The sequence below is a fragment of the Poeciliopsis prolifica genome, unplaced genomic scaffold (assembly GCF_027474105.1).
Source record: "Poeciliopsis prolifica strain line A6 unplaced genomic scaffold, Auburn_PproV2 SCAFFOLD047, whole genome shotgun sequence".
Taxonomy (NCBI): Eukaryota; Metazoa; Chordata; class Actinopteri; order Cyprinodontiformes; family Poeciliidae; genus Poeciliopsis; species Poeciliopsis prolifica.
In genome coordinates, this window is record NW_026562422.1 from 4,096,072 (window position 1) to 4,116,378 (window position 20,307).

General features: G+C 42.1%; 2 protein-coding genes across 2 annotated transcripts; both read right to left on the reverse strand.

Moving 5' to 3' along the window:
• Positions 1 to 1,193: 1,193 nt before the first annotated feature.
• Positions 1,194 to 12,213, reverse strand: plekhd1 (pleckstrin homology domain containing, family D (with coiled-coil domains) member 1). Its single transcript, XM_055057145.1, has 14 exons — positions 11,983 to 12,213; positions 11,685 to 11,864; positions 10,024 to 10,117; positions 9,835 to 9,924; positions 8,713 to 8,789; positions 8,514 to 8,605; positions 8,377 to 8,429; positions 7,542 to 7,636; positions 7,343 to 7,436; positions 6,730 to 6,941; positions 5,492 to 5,624; positions 4,330 to 4,474; positions 3,300 to 3,443; positions 1,194 to 1,652 (listed from the first exon to the last, which is right to left on the reverse strand). Exons 1-14 carry the CDS (start codon positions 12,051 to 12,053, stop codon positions 1,498 to 1,500), a joined length of 1,635 nt encoding a protein of 544 aa, XP_054913120.1. The 5' UTR covers positions 12,054 to 12,213; the 3' UTR covers positions 1,194 to 1,497.
• A 1,282-nt stretch (positions 12,214 to 13,495) lies between these two features.
• Positions 13,496 to 19,198, reverse strand: slc39a9 (solute carrier family 39 member 9). Its single transcript, XM_055057400.1, has 7 exons — positions 18,656 to 19,198; positions 18,392 to 18,500; positions 17,167 to 17,370; positions 16,962 to 17,030; positions 16,329 to 16,414; positions 15,683 to 15,817; positions 13,496 to 15,093 (listed from the first exon to the last, which is right to left on the reverse strand). Exons 1-7 carry the CDS (start codon positions 18,749 to 18,751, stop codon positions 14,857 to 14,859), a joined length of 936 nt encoding a protein of 311 aa, XP_054913375.1. The 5' UTR covers positions 18,752 to 19,198; the 3' UTR covers positions 13,496 to 14,856.
• Between the last annotated feature and the right edge of the window lie 1,109 nt (positions 19,199 to 20,307).

Consider the following 20,307-nt stretch of genomic DNA (forward strand, 5'->3'; position numbering starts at 1 on the left):
GTTTACTGGTGGAAGGTTTGTTATGGAGCGAGAGGAAACCCTTTTTCTGGTGTAACCAGATTGGCGGATGGATGGATGGTGACACTGTGGTTGTCTTCACAACAACCACTGTTGTTGTGAAGACTCGGTCGACCTCAAGCAGTCCTTCTTCTCTGACAGTAAACTTCGGAGCTCGCCATGTTTACCGGCAAAACAATTATGGGTCATTTTCTAGGAAGTGGCCAGTGGCTTAAACAGCAGGCGGCTGAGTCACGTCACGTTGACGAAGGACAAGGACGACTGAATAATCACGCTTTCCTAAATGTATTGCTGGAAGAAGGAAGCGCCAGTTCTTAAATATTTCAGTTGAATTTGTGTCAAAGAGAATTTTAGGAAAGTCAATAATTATGAGGCTTGTTAAATGGGGTTATGTAAAATCTACTCTTTTTTGTTGTTGTTTTACATTATGTTATAATGTTATTCCCTCATCAAAAACATACCTGGAGTATTGCTTTGATTCTTTAATTTATATCTGAGAGATCATCTAATCTCCCATGGCAACCATTCAGCTGTGGAAAACGCTCGGGTGGACCTAGCGTTGACAGCTTCCCCACTTGGTTCCTACAGACTAGCCAGACGAGTCACATTTGATATTTGTAGCATTGTTATAACAATTGAAATGTTTGCATGGATGCTGATTTCGCACAATAAGACATCTAAGCTAACCTGGTCCAAATATTTACAGTTCCCTGTATTCGCTCATAACTTCTAAAATGAAATCATATTCGTATCGGAAGCATGTAAATAAAAGTATGTAAATAAAAACTGCCTTGGTTTTACGGATCAAATAATATCCAAGCAGACAAATGTTATCTTTAAGTTCTATTTCTATGACTGCTGTAGAGTCTGTTTACTAAAGAAAATGTTAGCATGTGGCTAAAAAAAAAGAAGTTTTATAGGAAAGAGTGAGTCAAAATTCATCCACAGTGACAGAAAAAATAATAATCAGTTATTAGGTTTAGTGGCGATGGTGGGATTACTTCATTTTGGTGAGGATTGTTTTTTTTCTCTAAATAAATGAAGTTATGACATGAGAACTAGCTTTCTTTCTGTTTTTCCAGGTTTACTTTGTCAGATATTAGACATTTTTCAATAAACCGAAACATTTCAGTGCAACAAAGAACGCAAAAAAAACAACAAAAAAAACAAGCAGGTTACGTGACTTAAATTTATTTAATTCATCTTGTGCGATTCCTTTTATTATTGCAGTGACTTGGACCGTCAGTGAACGGGTGTGTGTGTGTGTGTGTGTGTGTGTGTGTGTGTGTGTGTGTGTGTGTGTGTGTGTGTGTGTGTGTGTGTGTGTACGTGCATGCGTGCGTGTGTGTACGTGCGTGCGTGTGTGTGTGTGTATATACGTTAAGTTTTGGGATCAGGATCTTTTCCAACTTTCTGTGCTGACGGAATTAAAGCTAAAGGACCATTTATGATTCGTTTTTTTCTTCTTCTTTTATCCGCTCAGTCTATCATGGTGTTTGCGGCTTCCTTGCGAACGACGATCTTGTACACGCTCTCCCTGAAGCTGCTGTCAGAGGTGAGCCGCCGAGCCGTCGCCCGCAGCTCCTCCAGGCCGTCGTCCGAACCGGCCACAGCAAACGACTTGGAGTGTTTCACTGGAACAGTCAAAGTCATTCAAAGTCACAAAAACTGACTTTTCTTTGTTTTTTCTTCTTTTTTTTTTGTTCTTTTTTTTACACAATATTCAGCGGTTCTATTCTCACATTTCACAAATAAGACAAAAATATTCTGATTGATTTCAGCTAGTAAAACCAGCAGCATATCGTCAGGGTGAAGCCGAAGCTAAACTTTCACCACGGATGTTTTCTGTTCCGTTTTCTCTCCGCAATGGTTGTTGAAGTGCCGCTAATCACTCCCGCTGTTTGTTGGGAAAGCTCCTGGGAACAGAACGGGAGGCTGCCCGGGAAGCGTCGATGTTTGTGAAGAGATTTTCTGGAGGTCAAGACGGAATGCGCGTTCGCCGTCATTTAAAAACCCAAGCGGTGACAGTTCAAACGCGGCGACGTGTGGAGGCATCCGGCTGCCGACCCGTTCCGACTGCGACGGCAGCGGGAAAAAGGAAAGACGGATGACGTTTGCAAAATCTAAAAGTGACATGTTTAGAGTATCATCCAATCTGGATAAAAGAAAAACAAACTCCCGCAAACGGTTTGTTGTAAAACAAAGCCGACGTTGATTACCCTCATCCTGCTGACCGCCGACTATGAGACACCTCAAAGTCACTCCCAGGAATTCTCCTGCATTTCTCATGTTTCACCCACAAACCTCAGTGTGCTGTAGGGAAATGGTGCATGCTTTAAAAAAATAAATAATAATGTTTTTACGGAGGAAAACCTGAAAAGTTTAGCATCCATTTGTATTGAGTCGATTACAGCTGAGAGCACATCTACTAGCCGGAACCGGTGGCTCAGAGTCCAGAATGTCGGTTCTCAAGTCCTGCTGTGGCTTGTCTAGTGGATCTAGGTCTGGACTTTGACTGGACCGTTCTAACACAGGGATATACTTTGATCTAAACTTTTCTTTTACAGCTACAAATGTTTTTTTTTTTTTTTTTAAAAGGTAAAGATTTTTTTTTATATCTACTGTAAAAAACATGTTTCTAAACAATCCTATTTTCTAGCTTTTGTTAGGTTTTATAATAAACAGAAAACATTTGCAGAAAAGATGATGGATATGTTTCCTAATGTGGGATGTTCACATGTATGGAAATGTAATATTTTTCAAAAAGCACAGTTTCCAACTTAATGACAAAAACATTACTTGTATATTTTAGTATCATTCTGTGATAAATAATCAATTTTTCATAGAAAAGAAAAACACCAGCCAAAAATCAGCATAATTTATATTTAAATCATTAGTCAATTTGTTATCATTTTAAGCCAGAGTTATATTGTGGAAGATCAATTAAAAAATAAAAAAATTAATCAATTTCTTAATCATAAATTTGGAATTATAATAGTTTTTCACTGTAAAAGGCAAGCTGGTTTTCAATCAATATAAGTTAAAATAATTTATTAATGCGTTAAATGTCTTTCTCATCTTGATTGGCTGCCAGTCAAATTGATCCACAGCATCATGCTGCCACCGCCGTGTTTCACCAAGTTCAAGTTAATACTGTACAGTGTTTGGTTTCTCTTCTCCAATGTTAGCAGGAAAGCTATTCATAGCCACCGCTGTCAGATTTGTGTTTGTGCAACCGACCACTAGAACGCGAGTGGAGTGTGTGTGAAGCTCCCACTCACACCAGTGGCGCCTGGAGGCTCTCCTCTGGATGCGGCAGCTCTTGATTCTGCGCGCGGCGGCTTTGTGCAGGTAGACGGCGTTCTTCATGATGGCCGGCAGCTTCGCCTCAATCTCCGCTGCACAGATGCACTCCTCGAAGAACTCTGGGTGAACAAACACACGCGCGCACACACACACACGCATGCAATTGTCAAACACACAAAAATCGCTGCAGTGAGAGACGACAGCAGATAATCGGGGTGCATTCAAGTTTTACAAAGGTGACGAAATGTGCCTTTGTGAATATCAGCTGCACCAATTTCATAATGAGATGTCAAACTTCACATTTGGCCAATTATTTGAATTCCTTTCTTAGACCGGAACCCAGTTCCTCCATTATCATTATTATTATTATAATAAAAATGAGACGTAACTATTAATAAATAATTGTTATTAATGGTTTCAGATAAAACAAGAGAAAAATATCATGAGGTCTCTGAGAATTTGGACATTAGGTATAAAAATATGACAATGTATTAAATACAACCAGTGATGTGTGACGTCCACTCTTAACATTCAAATGTTTAAATAAAACTTCTCAACAAGGGGAAATATTATTGTAATCAGATCAGTGATCAGATCAAATCAGTTTTTATTTGTATCCTGCCAATTTAGATTTTTTTCCTACTTTTTTTTTTTTACCTCTAAGGTTTTCGTAACATACGAAGGAGAGAGAAACATCCCGTCAGTTTTTAGATGCTGAGAATTCAATGAAGTCTCCATGAATTTACGCTGGTTGGACAACAGGGGGCAGTACAGGCAACGACACGCCATCAAAAAACAAGCGAGCAGCCTTTAAAATAACTGTACAGAGTGCTAGGTGAAATGTGATAATAGCTAACACGGCTAACATTTAACTGAAGCTACAGCGTCTCAAATGCCTGTGAGCATTTAATACGGCCAGAGTTCACGCCGCTGGGCTGCTCATGCATGCAGCTCGTTAGCTTAGCCAACGCTAGCTAAACACGCGCTAATTGCTAACACACGCACTTCTCAGCTGCGTCACGTCCCCCTTCATCTTCTCGTCTCTCTCCTTGGTCCGCTCCAGCGAGTTGAGGCCCTTCTCCAGGTCCTGCAGGGCCTCCTCCGCCTGCTTCAGCCTCTGCTCCAGCTCCATGCGCGACTGGATCTCCGCCTGGCCTCACAAAACCACCATCAGTACCGACATGTCAACAATGAATCGCCTGTGAATGTTTTTCTTTCTTTCTTTGTTTGTTTCTTTCTTTCTTTCAATAAATATATTTGAAACAAAGTCACCTTCACTGTAGCTTCTAATAATTATTTGATTTATATATATATATATTATTCTATATTATAGCGATGAATATCGTCACCTTCTTATTTAAAGGGTCAGTATTATGTAAAATCAACATTTTTTAGCTGTACATCTTGTTAGAATGATTTTCCCTCACTAAAAGTGTTGCTTTGATTTTGTTCCTTCATGTTTGAGAAATCCCTTAGCCTCCCCCGGCAGCCGTTTAGCTGAACAACATGCTGGATTGGACCGAAGCCCCGCCTTTGGGGACGAACCTCCTCCTCTGAGCTGCCGCCTCACAGCCTTCAGCTTCTTCAGACTAGCTCGCAGCAATTAGCAATCACCTGGTGATGTGCACAATGCTGCTTCTCAGCAAAACGTTAAAAAGGTTCATGGAGGAGCGATGTCCCGATGACTTCCTGAAGGCGGAGTTTCAGAAAGAGCAGGAGTTTCTTAAAGAGACAGAGGTCCAATTTTATTTATTTTTTTAAAAACATGTTTGATTTATATTGCATTTTATAAATATAGATGACATAGTTACTTGATTGTGTTACAAAATTATACTATGTGGGTGGGTAACACGTAATACTGTCCCTTTAAGACCGAAAGATGTTTTATTTCATAAAAGCATTATGAATAATCTTGTTCGCTGTGTTGCCATAGATACAATCTGATGCCATGAGTTTAATCTTTGTGTTTGAGCTCAGTTTGTTCCACAAACAATAATCACCGATTAATTTTAAAGTTAGCTCATTAAGCCCCGCCCCTTCTCCCAGATCCCACCAAATCTGTGTTGAAACGCCGATAGTGGGGTATTCTCACAAAGGAAAGGGGCCACAAATCTAATTTGGCTCCGGACCCCACGCCACCCGGGGCCGCCCCTGTGTACTCTGTCACCTTGAGCTCGGCCTCGGTCTGCTGCTTGTCCGCCGTGAGCTGAGAGAGCGACTGCTGCAGTGTCTGGGCCTGGGTGGAGAAGTACTCCTTCTCCTGCTGCAGCAGCTTGGAGCGCTGCTCGTTCTCACTCAGCCTGAACAGGAAGCAAGAAATACTGAACTCAGCTCATTTGCAGTCATATTCCATACAGTAAATTACATGCCCTGAGCAAAAAGTACTTTTTACTTCCGTTTGCGTAATATTATTATGAGGCATCGTTACCCTTACTTGAGTAAAGCTTCTGGGTGGTATGGAGGACCAAAACTGACATAATTAAAAAGTGAAAGCAGAAGTCTATATGTTGTTTTTTTCCTTTTTGTTATACACATTTTTTGTCAAGGATTTGTTTTTGGAGTTTTTTTTTTTTTTTTTTTTTGCGTTTGTTCTTACTTTTCCATTTCTGTCTATTTATGCAAATGAGGAGGGCGGAGTCTTAACACTTCAACTTCTGCCTGTTGGTCGGTTAGCGTCACACTCTGCTTGGCTTCAACAAAGATGGATGACAAAGACAGTTATCAGTGATCTGAGGCTTGGCCAGCATTATAGTGACAGTCAGCGTCTCTCGTGGACACAAAGACCCAACGACAGGCTGGTCATAGTTTGGACAAAGCTTTTGAAAATGCTTTCTACCAGTAAGTTGATTTTAATTCAATTTTTTGTACTTTTTTTTAAATTGAATGTCCATTCTGATAGTCATGAGGAGTGTTACCATGCAAAGAAAAAGCATCTGCAATAATAACTTATTTCTGATTTAACAAATCAATTTGTTTGATTTTTTAAAAGTTATTTTTATTTTTTAAATATAAACCCACTTGACTGGCCTCGTTTCTTTTTAGCTCCGAAGGGGTCAAGAAGCGTTTGACTCACATGCGTGGCATGCAAGCGGAGACCGACACGACCTCATGGACACGCGAGGACAAGGCCTGCGCGTTGACGCAGCGAGACGTGAATCTGATGGGAGTGGGAGAGCCGGCCGGCCCGACCCGCTCGTGGAAACGCGGCGCTGTGCATCGCATGCGCAGCCGAGCATTAGTGCTTCACAGTCGATAGCAGCAACCTGCAGCATCCCCACTTACTGCGCCTCGTCAATGAGCTGCTTGGCTCCGGATCGATACACATTTCCACTGTACCATTAGCTCGGGAGAACATGCAGGTGGGGGTGGGAGTGGATCCGACCGCGAGGACGCCGGGAAGCTCACTTCTCGTCGGCCTGCTCCTTCTCCTGCAGCAGGATCTTCATCTGCTCCTCGATGTGCCGCAGGTCCTGCAGCACCTCCGGGTCTCGGGCCGCCTCTCCGTCCCCGGGGTCCTCGCACGCCGACCCCGAACTCTGTTGGCCCGCCTCCTCCTCCTCCTCCTGACCTTTCACCCCCAGCATCAAGAGTCGCCGCCGTTTCTCCTGGGAGAGCTCCTGAAAACAAACAACATCACCTCTGTGGTTTATGTCGGGATTTTTGTTTTTACCTGTGCCGCTCGTCGACTAAAGAATGTAATCAGATTAATCGCACTCCGGCGCCGTGCTTCATCACGATCAATCACTATCTACAACTTTGTCAGCTTGATATGTAAACATGCACAAAGTCGCGGTTCTTGCAGGGATGCTTCCTTCCAGCAGGTTCTGAAACACAGGTTTCAGGACATCATGTATGGGGTTAAAAGTTCATTTGAACGTGATGAAAGCATCTGGAAAGGAAGCAACTTGGTGGGAGGAAGCAACTGACTGTGTGTAAACGGTTAGCTCTCAAGATGCATTAAGAACAAGGTGAAGAATTTACTGCGCTGCGGTGACAATCTTGGAAAACGACAAAATACCTCTATGGACTTCTGCAGCGTGTCTGTTAGGCAGCTCAGCTCTTCCTTTTCCCGGTCAACACTTTTCAGGGACTGAGTTGTGTCATCGAGGTCTCTGCAACGGCAAGGCGCACCTTTACGCAACACGCTAAGACGAAGGCACTCGCCGACTCTGGGAACTCCTGATGCCAAATGAACCGTTAGTTAGTTAGTGAGTTACAGGTTGATCTGCTCCTGCTCCGCCTTCAGCTCCAGAACCACCTCCTCAAACTTCCTCTTCTCCTCTTCCAGGACCTGGTTGAGACGCTCCAGCTCCTGCAGGAATCCAGAAATAATGACTGACGCATTTGTTGAATCTGTCACTTCGCTGTGACAGTACGGTATGAGACAAACACCTGTGAGAGAAAAAAGTTGAGCTCCTCTGACTCCTCCCAGTGCTCCCAGGGTTAACTAGAAGCAACCAATCAGAGCCAGGGGGCGAATCTTAGCGCTGTCAATCATGATAGTGTGCACGCTGCTCTCCCACATGCATTTCTGCCCATCCTCCCCTCCTTCAATACAGTTTCTCCCATCAGCAATGCCTGTAGTGGATGCTAGTGCTTAGCTGGCAATGTTAGCTAGCTGTGGCTAGTGTGGTTAACAGTCAGCAAATAAGTGGTTTTCCTGTTGTGGTGAGTTGTTTCTTCGCCTTTTACACATTTCACAGCACATTCACAGGGATGATTGACAGCGCTTAGACCCTACTCCTGCCTCTGATTGGTCATTTTTGACCCGAGAGCGGTGAATTCCTTCTGACGGCATTAGCAGCCCAGGGAAAAAGGCGGAGGAGCTCAGACTCACAGATTATCTATCCCATGTTACAACATGAACACAGTTTTAACTGTAAATGTTTTTCTTATGGAGTTTTTTACATATTAACAAATACATAAAAAAACTTTTTTTTTTTTTTAATTAAAATTACGCACTGCAGCAGTAAGTGTTTCCCGACATGATTGCTGTGCACTGGATGTTTTTTTTTTTTTGAGCAAAAGAAAAAACAGAAACAAGGACCTCACCTCCTTCTGTGCTCTTTGGTGACTTAACTCCTCTGTCTCTTCCATAAGTTTGTCTTTAAGCAAACAAACATGTTTTTTTTTTTAAATAAAAATCATTTTCCCAACTCACTCACATACTTGAGCTTTCTCATATTTACCCAGGTATTCCTGTTTCTCCTTGGCCAGCTGCAGGCCCTGAGCCTCCAGGCTCTCGATCATGGCCTCCCCGAGTTGCGAGTTCTTCCATGTCCTGACCGCCGACATGGAGGAATTGCGAGGAGGAGGAAAAAGATTCAAGACCCCTGACATAATTTGGTTGACCACTTTGATCCCTGCAGAGGGCCTTGAGGTACTCACACTTTCCCTGATTCCTGGAGCATCTCTATCCACTGGACCTGCTCCTCCTCAGACTCAGCAGCCAGGACGATGGTACCCTGGGGGCGGACGTAATGCACGCAGCGTCAGCTCTGAGCCGGTAATGGCTTCCAGATTATAAACATTGGATTCCTGTCTTTGTCTTTGATGGGGCAGTAAAATACTGAAGTCTGGGATCGGAGAGATTGTTTATCATTATTATTATTATTATGAAATCAGGTGGAGATTTACATGTTTGCTTCAACTCTTAAAAGTTAAAACAGCAAGGCGAGAGTCGGCCTGCCGCAAAGAGTAACAAATCAATTAAATGCATGATGAGTTAAAACAAGCTCAATACGTTCCATTTGAATAATTCATCGTCTTTCTCTTTTTTCTTCCTACCGTCAACTGGATGTCAAAAGTCCTCAGTCTGGTACGTTTGGCTTTTTCGAAGGACAAGTTTGTTTAGAGAAGCTTTGTAATTTGAAGTGTGACCAATAGGCAAAACGAGACATAATATAATATGTAGCCAAAAATGAGACAAAATCACCCATTGTATAGTAAAACACTGAAACGAGGCCAAATTACACAAAGTACAGGACGAGACCGAAGGACACGTAGTATATTACATTGCAAATCAGATAAACTGACACATATTAGGAAGTATGAAGTCAAGAATGTGGCCATATGACAACTACATGAATCTTTCTGTCGTCCATCTGTGAAACTTTTCTCCAGAGGACATTTGGCTCGTCCACATTTGCAGATGAACGTTGCCTTAAAGCTGCTGATATTTGGAAAACGCACACGAAAAACCGAATTTACTCCGTGGTCTGACGTTTGTATTCCAGTCACTTCAAGTTCATGATTTCGTCAATCATCCCAATCGATCTTTCTCGACCTTTACGGAGACCGCTTTGGGCCAGGCGGTTTGAAAAAGCGATTGAAAGTTGCCTGGCGATAGGCTGAGGCAGGCTCTGGGTTGGCTCCTGCCTCCCCCCTTGGTGGAAACGTATGCATTGTGCTCAATAGCCAGGTAGGCACCAGAAAACTTAAATAAACCAACTGTGACAGGAACTCAACAAACAGGAGGATACATCTAACACAGAGAGAACTCAGTCCTACTGTGAAATCTTCAAGGTTGACCACAATGGCAAAAGGCATCCCCATGTCCTCGTTGGCTGACACCACGCATCCTCCCAGAGGGATGACTCCCTGCCACAGGAAACAGACCGAGTGTTTTGGTTTTTTTTTTTTTTTTAGGAGGACGTGCTCAGAAAGTCGGCGGCGGCCGTCGCCAGGCGCTTCGCTCACCTTGGGATGGATGTTGAAGTACCTGTTGCTCTCGAAGCTCCTCTTCTCGCTCTCTGCGTAGTAGAGCAAGAAGCTGTCTTTGATGATGAAGAACCTTTTGCACCGAGGAGACAGCGAAAGCAACGGTGAGGAGTATGAACGCCTTGGAATATGACCGAAACACTAAAAAGCTTGCGCTTTAGAAAAATATCAGATTAACGGTAATCTCTCGAAGCTGACGAGTATGGGCCGCACCAACACCAGAACCTCCAAAGTAAATAATCTCCTGTGTTTCGGCCATTAGTCCAGTTAGGCCCTTTGATTGAAACTCCTGCACTTGGCGAGAGAGCAACCGGATTTTGCTTTGGGCTTTGACTAGGCCACTCTAAAGCCGCACGTTTACAGCTGCTGATCCAAAAATGTTTAAATGGGACGTCTTTATGGCTTCCTTTCAACAAAAGCCTTCTTCGACTTGAGTTGCGTATCCCCGCAGCCATGATGGGTTTTTTTAACCCACTTTCTTCTTACATTGTTAAATTGTGACAATATAAGAAGTCAAAATGGCACAACTTAATAACTGACATCAGACATCATTCAGCAAAATACTACAAAGTAACAAGACTGGCGGTGTGTTTATAATGTTATGGCTGAAAAGTGAAAAGTTTTTTTTTTATAATTATTATTTTATTAGCGCAATCTCTTGAGATTCAAACAATCATCTTTGAACACAGACACTCAGAGATGTCTGGAAGACATAAAACTAACTTGCACGTAATTTTTCAGCACAATATAGGAGCTTGTTTTAAGTCAATAATTCCTTTATAATACCTTAGCACTGATGAGAACGTACTAGCTTCAAGTGATCAGAACTCGAAACAAGATATTTTTCCCTTATAATAAGTCCAAATACCTTGTTCCAAAGACAGACTATGTCAGTAACAACTGGTGCTTTTTCATCAATATTAAGGGATTATTGACTTTTAACAAACTCCTGCATTGGGCTGAGAATTTACTTGGAAGTCAGTTTTGTCTTATTCCAAATATATTTGCACTGAAAACTAGACCAAAAGGAAGATTTTATGTTTTTTGCAGGTCACATGTTTCTGGAGCAAAATAAGGATTTTGACTTAATATGGCGCTTAGATTGAAATTACATTTCTTTAAGTAAAGAATTTTTTTAGATGCTTTTGAGTTGCCTTAATATGCAGTGCCAATATAGGATTTAGCCAACTACCTGAAATAACCCAGAAAAGCGAGAGAGAGAAAGAGAGAGAGAGAAAGAAAGAGAGAAAAAGAGAGAGAGAGAGAGAGAGAGATCACTGCAAAACCCACAATAAACAGAAAGGTTGTGAGAGGAAACCCAAAAAAGCAACTAAAAGTCTCTTTTTCCACCTTTAGGCTAAAAATGTTTGCTTTTACAGCACAAACATGGACTCTGGCATTATTTTAACCCTAAAATGTTTTTTTTTTATTTATTTAAAGAAAAAGAAAGAAAGTCAATACCGTGAAAGAATAAAATATTTTACCTATAATTTTATGGTGGAATTCTGGGAGCCACGACAACCGTGAGATTCACGTTTGTTTGTTTGTTTGTTTGTTTGTTTTTGTTGTTTCTTCTTTTCTTTTTGTTTTTACAGTGCCAGTGCTCCCCCTCCCCACCTACCTCTCTCTCCTCCACTCACCTGCGGGACCACTTGGCCGACGGCCGTCCGAAGGGTCTCTTCCACAGCACGCCGTGCAGCTGCACCTTGGTGCTGATGTCCAGCGCTTCGGAGTCCGACTGCTCCATGGACGTCCAGGGTGACAGCAGAGAGTTTCTGGATGAAGATGAGAACATCCCCCTGGACAGAATCCCCCTCGCCCTGGGAGGAGGGGCCAAAAATAAAAAATAAAAATGTAGATATAAATATAACAACAACAAAAAGTGTTGCACAGTCTGTCAATAACAATTAGTCCAACAGCATTCGACCAGAAACAGACACGCAGGGATCCTGCAGGCGCGTCCGGATGAACTCAGCGGGCCGGAATGATGCAGCTGCCAATACGCTCATCAGCTGGAGGCGGACAGACTCCGCGCCGCACCGCACCGCACCGCATCGCGATGCGCCGCGGGAGGGAGGGAGAAAGAGAGGGAGGGAGGGCGGCTGAATCTGACGCCGCTCGATACGGTCCGGCCAGTGAGAGCTGTTATTGAGATTACAGCTGCCGGCCGGTGTGACCTATTTTCTCTCTCTCTCTCTCTCTCTCTTTCTGTCATTTATCATCATCTGCTTCCTCTGCGTGTTTCAGAAGCAGCGACTGGTGAGGAGGAACATCTGCTTGTATGGCGGGACTTTCTAGGAAAAGGGAGCGCAGAGGCTTGACCCGCAGCCTCGGAGTCATCAGCAACAGATTGAGAGCAGAGCGGCGGACTGGACGGATCCTGACGGCTGATCCTCATCCGGGACGGGGAGACGCACGAGCCGCACGAACCGGACAGAGAGGACCGGTGTCAGAGTTATACAACTTTGTCTATTTGTTTATGTTGATTTAAAATAATAATACTAATAAATAACCATGTTAAATTGCAATTTAATGTCGTTTCCCGTGATTTTATGAATCACTGTCAACATTTTCAGGTGTGACGTCAAAGTCCTCGAATTTGACCTCTAACTTGACCTTCGCCAAAACTTGGATCCAGTATAATTGTAGGTAGAGAACAAATGAGTAGGAAGTAAAATAAAAAATAACACACTCAGAAGCTTTGAGATCAAGCTCAAATCTCAAAATTTCTAGATTTTTTTTTTTTTTTAGAAAATTTTGAAAAGTCAAATTTTTTCAACCAGGTTTTCTTTTTTATTTTTGTAACTTTTGACAATAATCTCAAAATATTCGATTTTTTTTTTCTAGCCACATTTTTTTACTTTAGAGACTCAGAAATGTCCAGTTTTTATTTGTAAAAAATGTAAATATATCTTTGGCGTATATTTACAAAACATAATTTCTGTCTATGAAAGCTCTAATAGGTGGTCACAGCAAACAGTTTGCCCTTCAAAAGCCACTGAATTTCAATCGGAGACAAGTGTCTCGGCAGTATTATGCAAAATCAACTTTTTCCGCTTTACATCATGTGGCATTAGTCCCTCATCAAACGCGTAGCTTCAGCATTTCCAGCGTGTTTAAGATCCTTTAATCTCCCATAGCAGCAGTTCAGCTGGGCAAAAGTAGCACTGAGAACTCCCCTACTCTGCTCCTTCAGACTAGCCAGCCACAGTTAGCAAACACCTGTTAACACGTCGTTAAAGGGTTCACAGATTACCAAGCTGAATTCTTAGAAGTCTTATTTGACATATTTTACCAACCGAAGGTAACAAACTTACTTGATCGTGCTGTAAAATGAATCTGTGTGGTTGGAAAACACAATGCTGCCCCTTTAAGGTCGTTTTAACAGGACATTTCTGAATGATGTGGACCACAAAATAATTCATACCAGGAAATAAAAAAAGACAAGAAATTCATATAGGAAAAAGTGTTTATACACATAATTTTTTTTATACTCCGTTGAGCTTGTGGAGTAAGGTCGCCGTTTTGAGCGCACAGGCTTACAGACGCGCTGCAGATGTGCTGGGTACAGTGGCACATCGACACCATACAGACAGATGAGCAGCCCGCTCAGATTGTGACGGGCTTTCGGTTTCACTGGGACTGGAGTCGAAGCAGCAGGGGCCTCCTGGAGCCGCGTTTAGGAATCGCATTGCAAGCGTTAACGCTGCGCACACCGCTTGCAGGCGTCGCCGCAGCAAAACGAAGCCGTCCAACCCCGAATCCTCACCGCGCGTTTCTGGTTTATTACGTTTTCTTCTTATTGACAGAATCGTCCAACAGGTTAAAAGTTCTTCACAGACATTATACTCTATTCTCCTGAGCTTAGGGTCCCTAAAAATGTCTCATTTTTCCCTTCCGTAAGAAACTTTTGTCATTCGAGATGCCCTCCACCTGACCTCCACGATCGCTTAAGACAAATATGTACACAATGCTTTCATTTACAGCACGTTTTACAGGGAGAAGAAACCGTTAGAGATAGAAAGTGAATCCATAAACAAAGAAATGAGCGACGTGGCAAAAGAATGGCGGCCGTCTTTAAGGATTGGCCTCTGCATGCACCGAGCAGGGAGCGGACGCAGGCGGCGAGGAGCCGTTCAGCTGTCCGAAAAGTTCGAGAGCAACGCTCGATTGACAAAGTGACGTCTGAAACCCAGAGGTTTGCAAGCTGGTCCGTCTGGGTTTTCCCCACTGGTTGTCACGGCGACGCCACCGCCGTCTTCTGCTACTGGTTTCTTTATTATGGCACTTGGAAAAAAAAAAATCAGAGGAATTTACACTTTGTACAGATATATATATATATATATATATGTATGCTTGTGAAAAATGATTTTCACAAGCAAATAAAATAAAATTAAAATAAATCACAAGCTCAACCGACACCAAATCTCACTGTACGACAACCACCCAGTTAACAAAAAAAAAAAAAGAAAAAAGAAAGACGATAAAACCGAAGTGGGAAAGTTAAACGAGCATGATAATCTAATCTGCTTGGATCTGAACGCATTAAGCTAAAAGGAAAAAAAAAATTTTAAAAATCGACGTCTCAACTTAAGATTTTGGGTAGAAAGTATGCGTATTGTGTCGACAGATAAAACATCGCTGTGTCCCCTGGTCGTCTCGTTCCGGTTGTCCATCGAGTCCCTGCAGCGACATCCGTCTGGTCCGGCAGCGAGACAATTTAAACCCGCAAGGTCTGAAGGCTCGATTCCAGCGTCTCTCCCTCTGTACACGCGTCCAGAGTCCGGCCCCCCGGGGCCCCGCTCCGCCGCTCTAATGGTGGTGGCCGACCGACAGCACCAGAGGGATGAGGCAGCCGAGAACCAGAGCGCCCACCTCCACTTTGCTCAGACCCTTCCCGCCATTGCCCCCGGCGGCGGCGGCGTGGCTGTGGCCGCCGCCGCCGACCTCGGGGAGAACGTGAACGGTGGCCACATAGAGGAAGGTGCCGGCGGAGAAGAGCATGGCCACCCCGGTGGCGTTGATGTCCGACAAGGCTTCTTTGCTGCTCTGTGGAGGGGAAATGAAAGGAAACGGGAGAACAGTGTGAAGCAGGAAGCTGAAGAATCCCATTTCCCTTTACAACACGTGAACGTGGGCAGCCATTTTTTGTTTTTCATGTTTAACTGAATTATTTTTTAGCTTTAAAGAGATTAAAAACCAATGTTTACTGTTTATATAAATAAATAGAGAACATTTCATGAATACTTAGAGACAAAGTATTTTTTCATTAAAAATAAATATGCTTTTTCTAAAATATGTGTGTCAAACCTGTCATGTTGTGACAGCATAGTGAGACAGATAATTTGCGAAAAAAATAAAAAAAAACTCCTCTGCCTGTGCTAACTAGAAACAACCAATCAGAGAAAGGGGGAGGGTCTCTACGCTGTCAATCACTCTTGTACTCATTGCTCACACACTCCTTCTTTCTCTCTCCCACAATACAGCTGGTTCACTACAACATAGCCTGTGGCGAATGCTAATGCTGGTTAGCATGGCCAAAAATAATAGTTTTCTGAGGATTTTCTGAAACAGGGGCCCAGGTGTCAACAGAAAGAAAACATTTCTATTACCAAACGGAAACCCAAACGCGGCTCACCTGACTGAGGCCTAAAAACGTGATCATGGCGAGAACGGGGGCTGCCAGGGCGAACACCAGGAGGTGTTTGCGGATGCGGTTCCTCTCGAGGCCGGCGTGCATCAGGAACGAGACCAGGCCGAAAGCCGCTGGAGCCTACGGGTTACAGGGCGGAGCAGAACCGGTCTCAGAGCAGCCATTTCTGAGCACTGAAACATCCACATGCTGACGAAGCAAACAGAAAACTCGAGAGAAGGTAGAAACGTAGCGCTATGACGAGGCCCATCACATTAGCGAATTCTGCTGGACATTAAACTGCCCCCGTAATTATTGTTATAAACAATAATATTGTTGTTTGGAGACCATTTTCAGTCAACATATTGATAATGACCAGGCAACTTTGCTCTCTCAAAGATCAATAAACTTTAACACTTAACACTGGGAGATGTTTTAAACTTCCAAAATAAATAAACAAAGCAACCAAACGCAATAAATAAATAAAAAATAAAAGCCATACACACACCAGAAACAAAAGGGATTATGTGAAAACAGCTGATTTCAATTTATGACGTGATTAACTGATTTACAGATCGTTGAGACAGGCTTATGCATAGCAAATAAATATATAATACAGATTGGAATAAGTGGTATTTATTATTGTTTTTACCTTATGTAGCATAATAGCTACAAAAACAATGAGCTGAACGCTGGTCTGAGACGTTGAGGCAGCAGCTCCTAGCGCCACTCCGTCAGCTGGAAACAAGCATCAACAACAGCGTCCATTTAGTCGATTCAGATCATCAAAACTAAAACTTCACAAGTGGAAATTGAAAACAAATAAATTGTGCTTTGATCCACTAGATTACAGCTGCAGGATTACAGGGAAAAGTAAAGGCATCACTTTACAGTAAAGCTGATAAGTTGTTCATGGATGTGTTAGCTCATCTTTAAACACTTTATGAATCAGTAATAGCTGCTTATTATGCATTAATTAAGAGTGAGAAGAAGACAGACACTACTGGTGTCTTGCCAAGTTGGTTCTTTTATCAAGAGTTTTTCTACTTAACAACCTGTAAGCACAGCAAGCATTTGTAATATTTTGACACATGGTCTCCATGCTTAATTAATGCATAATAAACAATTGATAGTGATTTGTAAAGTGTTTATAACTGGATAAGATGTATATAAACTATTTATTAGTCATCTATAAGGGGAGTCTTATTATAAAGTGGACCACTTCGGTACTATGTGCGTCTTTTGAACATCTGCATCTTTGATAGAAGATGAACTGATGACATACCTGCAGCATGGACTACAAGTCCCAGAGTAGTGGTGATTTTCGAGCTGTTGACTCTTGCCGACTCCGGATCTGAGACGGGCAACAAACATATATCTGCTTTTAGAAGACAAACTGGCACCGACGATTGCTTCTGGACGTTTTCGCCAGCTGGAGTGGCTAATGAAACGCCAGCTGCTTTGACCGGCCGGCGTTTCGCCTCGCTGACCTTCGGCGTTGTGAACGTGAGAGCTGCCTATCTGGTCCACCAGCAGCATGAAGACGAAGCCCAGCACCAGGGAGATGCCGATGCAGGCGTGCAGCTGCTCGTGGCCATGCTCGTGTTTCCCCGTGGCGTCCAGAGCCGCCCCCGCGTCCACTTTGGCCTCGGACACTTCGGCCGCCCCGGCCCCACTGTGGCTGTGGTGAGCGCCTGCAGGAAGGAGACGTGGACGGACCGGTAAACGTCAGACGTACACAAGCAGTGGGATTAAAACTGCGCAAGAAGCACCTCAGGTTACAAGCGTTACATACAAAAGTATTGACTTTCTTTTTCTTTCAACAATAAACCGCAATGTATTTTATCTATTTGATCAGATGTGATATAGCGACAAAAAAAAAAAGAGAGAGCACACATTAACAAAGTGGAAGGAAAACGATTCATACTTTTTTCAGAAACAAATTACAAACAGGAATCTGAAAAGTGCGGAATGTAGAGTTGATACTTTAACACGGCTTTTGTTAAGTTTGCATCTTCGAGTCTTTGGGGGATTTTGCCACATCTTTGCAAAAGTGAGATAAGATGGAGAGATGCGACTCTTGACTTTGACTGGGCCGTTTTAACCCTCTCCAGGCAGGTGTTGCAGATTTGCAACAACTCAGCCAGTCTTTTCAAGTAATTTGAGCCTGAGAGGGTTAAGACATTAATACGCTTTAATGAAGAGTTTGCTGTACCTATCGGGTTGCAGTCCCTCTGGAAGCTAGACCAGTTCTTTATTGTTTAATACATTGATGAGAAATTCATTTTGGGCCATATCAAGATTGACAAACTGTTAAAATATTAAGAAACAGCTGTTTCTGCTTTCAATAAGTACTTCTCAAAAGTAAATATTAAAGATCTTTTTGCATTGATCTGTCCGTCCTTGCAATTATTGTCAAAGATAATCACATTATTTTTTAGTTTGTTCCTTACTTCTTTTTTTTTTATATATATTTTGCCAATCAAAATCACAAATTTTGTGGTACCAAATTAGAAACATCTGCAAGGAAATTTGCTATATTTGCGATCATGTACTATGTTAACTTAGCAAGTAAAAGCAACAAACACTGCCACCTGCAGCCTCTTAAACCCGATGTTTCTGACAATTCCTGAGGAAAATTATGCATCAGCACAAAAGGAAAACAAAAAACAAGGAAGCACAGAAGCCACTGAGTTGGTCTTCCAGTCTCTCTACCTTCAAGGATCTCTTCATAAAGTGCGTGAACCCCCTCGGGAATGATAACAGCCAGCGCTGTTCCACAAAGCAGCCCTGCTCCCAGCACGGTGATCAGCTTCAGTTTCTCCTGAGGAAAAAAAAAAAGAAAACACACACACACAGTCACGAAGACAAACACTATTCATCCAGTCGTTATGAAGAGTTTCTGATGAGGGGGGATCAATACTTTTGGAGCTGAAAGGGGTCGTTGTTGTATTGTTCCGAGATTTGTTCGAGACTTACCTCCGAGAAGTTGACAGCAAGAGGTATCGTTCCGGCCACGTAACATCCCACCAACATCGCAAGAGACAGCAGGCTGATCGAGCTGAAATCGTCCATGGCTGCACTTTTCCTTTTTCAGCTAGCCTACTGCTAAACCATCAAAGTTCAACTTTTAGCGCAGAACGTGAAGCTTTCACGGTTCACCACCATGCCCTGGGCGCAGCCACTCCTCAAGAAGGGTTGATAATTTAACAGGAGTCCACGAATAATGGTCTGTCGGACTCCAAAACAAACACAACTATCAGGAACACTGCAGCCTCTTTGGCCTCAATAGCGACGCTAATGCTAACTAGCTTCAGTTAAATATCCGACTCACGGGCTTGACAAACAAAATAAAACTGCAGTGCTGCTACGTCAGTCCTCCATTGCGCTGCTACAATACGTATCTTTTCCAGTTTGGGTGTCTGGTCAAAAATTATACTGCGACTTCTTGAGGTGTTTAGCAGGAATCAACAAAAAAGAAATGCTAACAGAACATCCGCTTGTTTAAGTGCCTGCCAAGTACTTCCGGGTCACAAATCGACCGCAGAGGTTGCCACGTACCTGCGAGACTCGCTGGAGGAAGAAGAAAATTTAAAGCGATGGATTTATGCAAAATGTTTTTATTGTATCTTTATGTTTTTGAAAAGAATTACAAATAACGCAAACGCTTTAAAAATGTTATTCGATGAATATATTCACAGTTAATCTATCATTAAACGTAATAAAGTTTATTAGTAATAAACGTAATAAATTGTTCATTATTAATAAATTGAATAAAGTTTATTAAACTTAAGTTAAAATTCTTAAACTTTAATAATTAATTATTAAACTTAATGACGTTAATTATCAACTTAATTAAATAAGCTAATTAATAATCATTAATGAACTTTAATATGAGAAATATTTTATTTTTAATTTATTTTTAAAAAAATGTGTGAATTCATAAGTTCAAGTCAATAGTTCATCTATACTCATGAGTGTGAATGTCTTTGGAGCTTTAAATAGTTTAGTTTAAACCAGCACATTTTAAACTAGGCATTAAATTAGAATTTATTTAGAATTGTCTCTATTGCCAAGTACTTCCCCACTTTGGATACATTTCCATTGTCATGGGGGGAGACACTTTTTAAAGCTGCTGACAGGATAATTCCAGATATTTTCAGGCAGAATTGGTAGAATTCAATACATCAGAGCTTTCCAAGAAACGCATCGACAGCTTAATTTATCTCAATCTCAACCTACTGGAAGAGGCTTAAAAGCCAGGACCGTTCCAGAAATTCAACATTTTGGAGGTCAGAAGATGTATGATTTCTCTACAATTTGCAATTTTCTAAATATTAGATTGTATGTATTTGAGCTTGTATGTATAATGATACTCTTGTTTTTGTAATTCAAAGAAGCTGCTGCGTGATACTTAAATCTTTAAAAAAATATAAAAAAAATAAAATAAAAAAAAAGAACAATTCAAGAACTTTATTGAAAGTCCAAAATAAAAGAACGCCTGCGAAGACTTGATAGACATCCAACTGGAACTGGGTCAGATTTTGGATAGTGTTTTTCTGTTAAATCAATGCATATATCAAGTTTTAAATGTGCTGAAAAACAAGTTCAACTGACCATAAAACATCAAA

Bases quoted from the DNA above. Each gene is read 5' to 3' on its own strand.
- plekhd1 (XM_055057145.1), bottom strand. From the start codon at position 12,053: ATGAGCGTATTGGCAGCTGCATCATTCCGGCCCGCTGAGTTCATCCGG. The intron at 9,925-10,023 runs GTGAGCGAAGCG...TTCCTGTGGCAG, and splicing joins ACTTCAACATCCATCCCAAG to GGAGTCATCCCTCTGGGAGG. The intron at 5,625-6,729 runs GTGAGCTTCCCG...CTTCCTGTTCAG, and splicing joins AAGGAGCAGGCCGACGAGAA to GCTGAGTGAGAACGAGCAGC.
- slc39a9 (XM_055057400.1), bottom strand. From the start codon at position 18,751: ATGGACGATTTCAGCTCGATCAGCCTGCTGTCTCTTGCGATGTTGGTG. The intron at 16,415-16,961 runs GTATGTCATCAG...GCTTGTTTCCAG, and splicing joins ACTTGTAGTCCATGCTGCAG to CTGACGGAGTGGCGCTAGGA. The intron at 15,818-16,328 runs GTAAAAACAATA...TGTAACCCGTAG, and splicing joins TAGCTATTATGCTACATAAG to GCTCCAGCGGCTTTCGGCCT.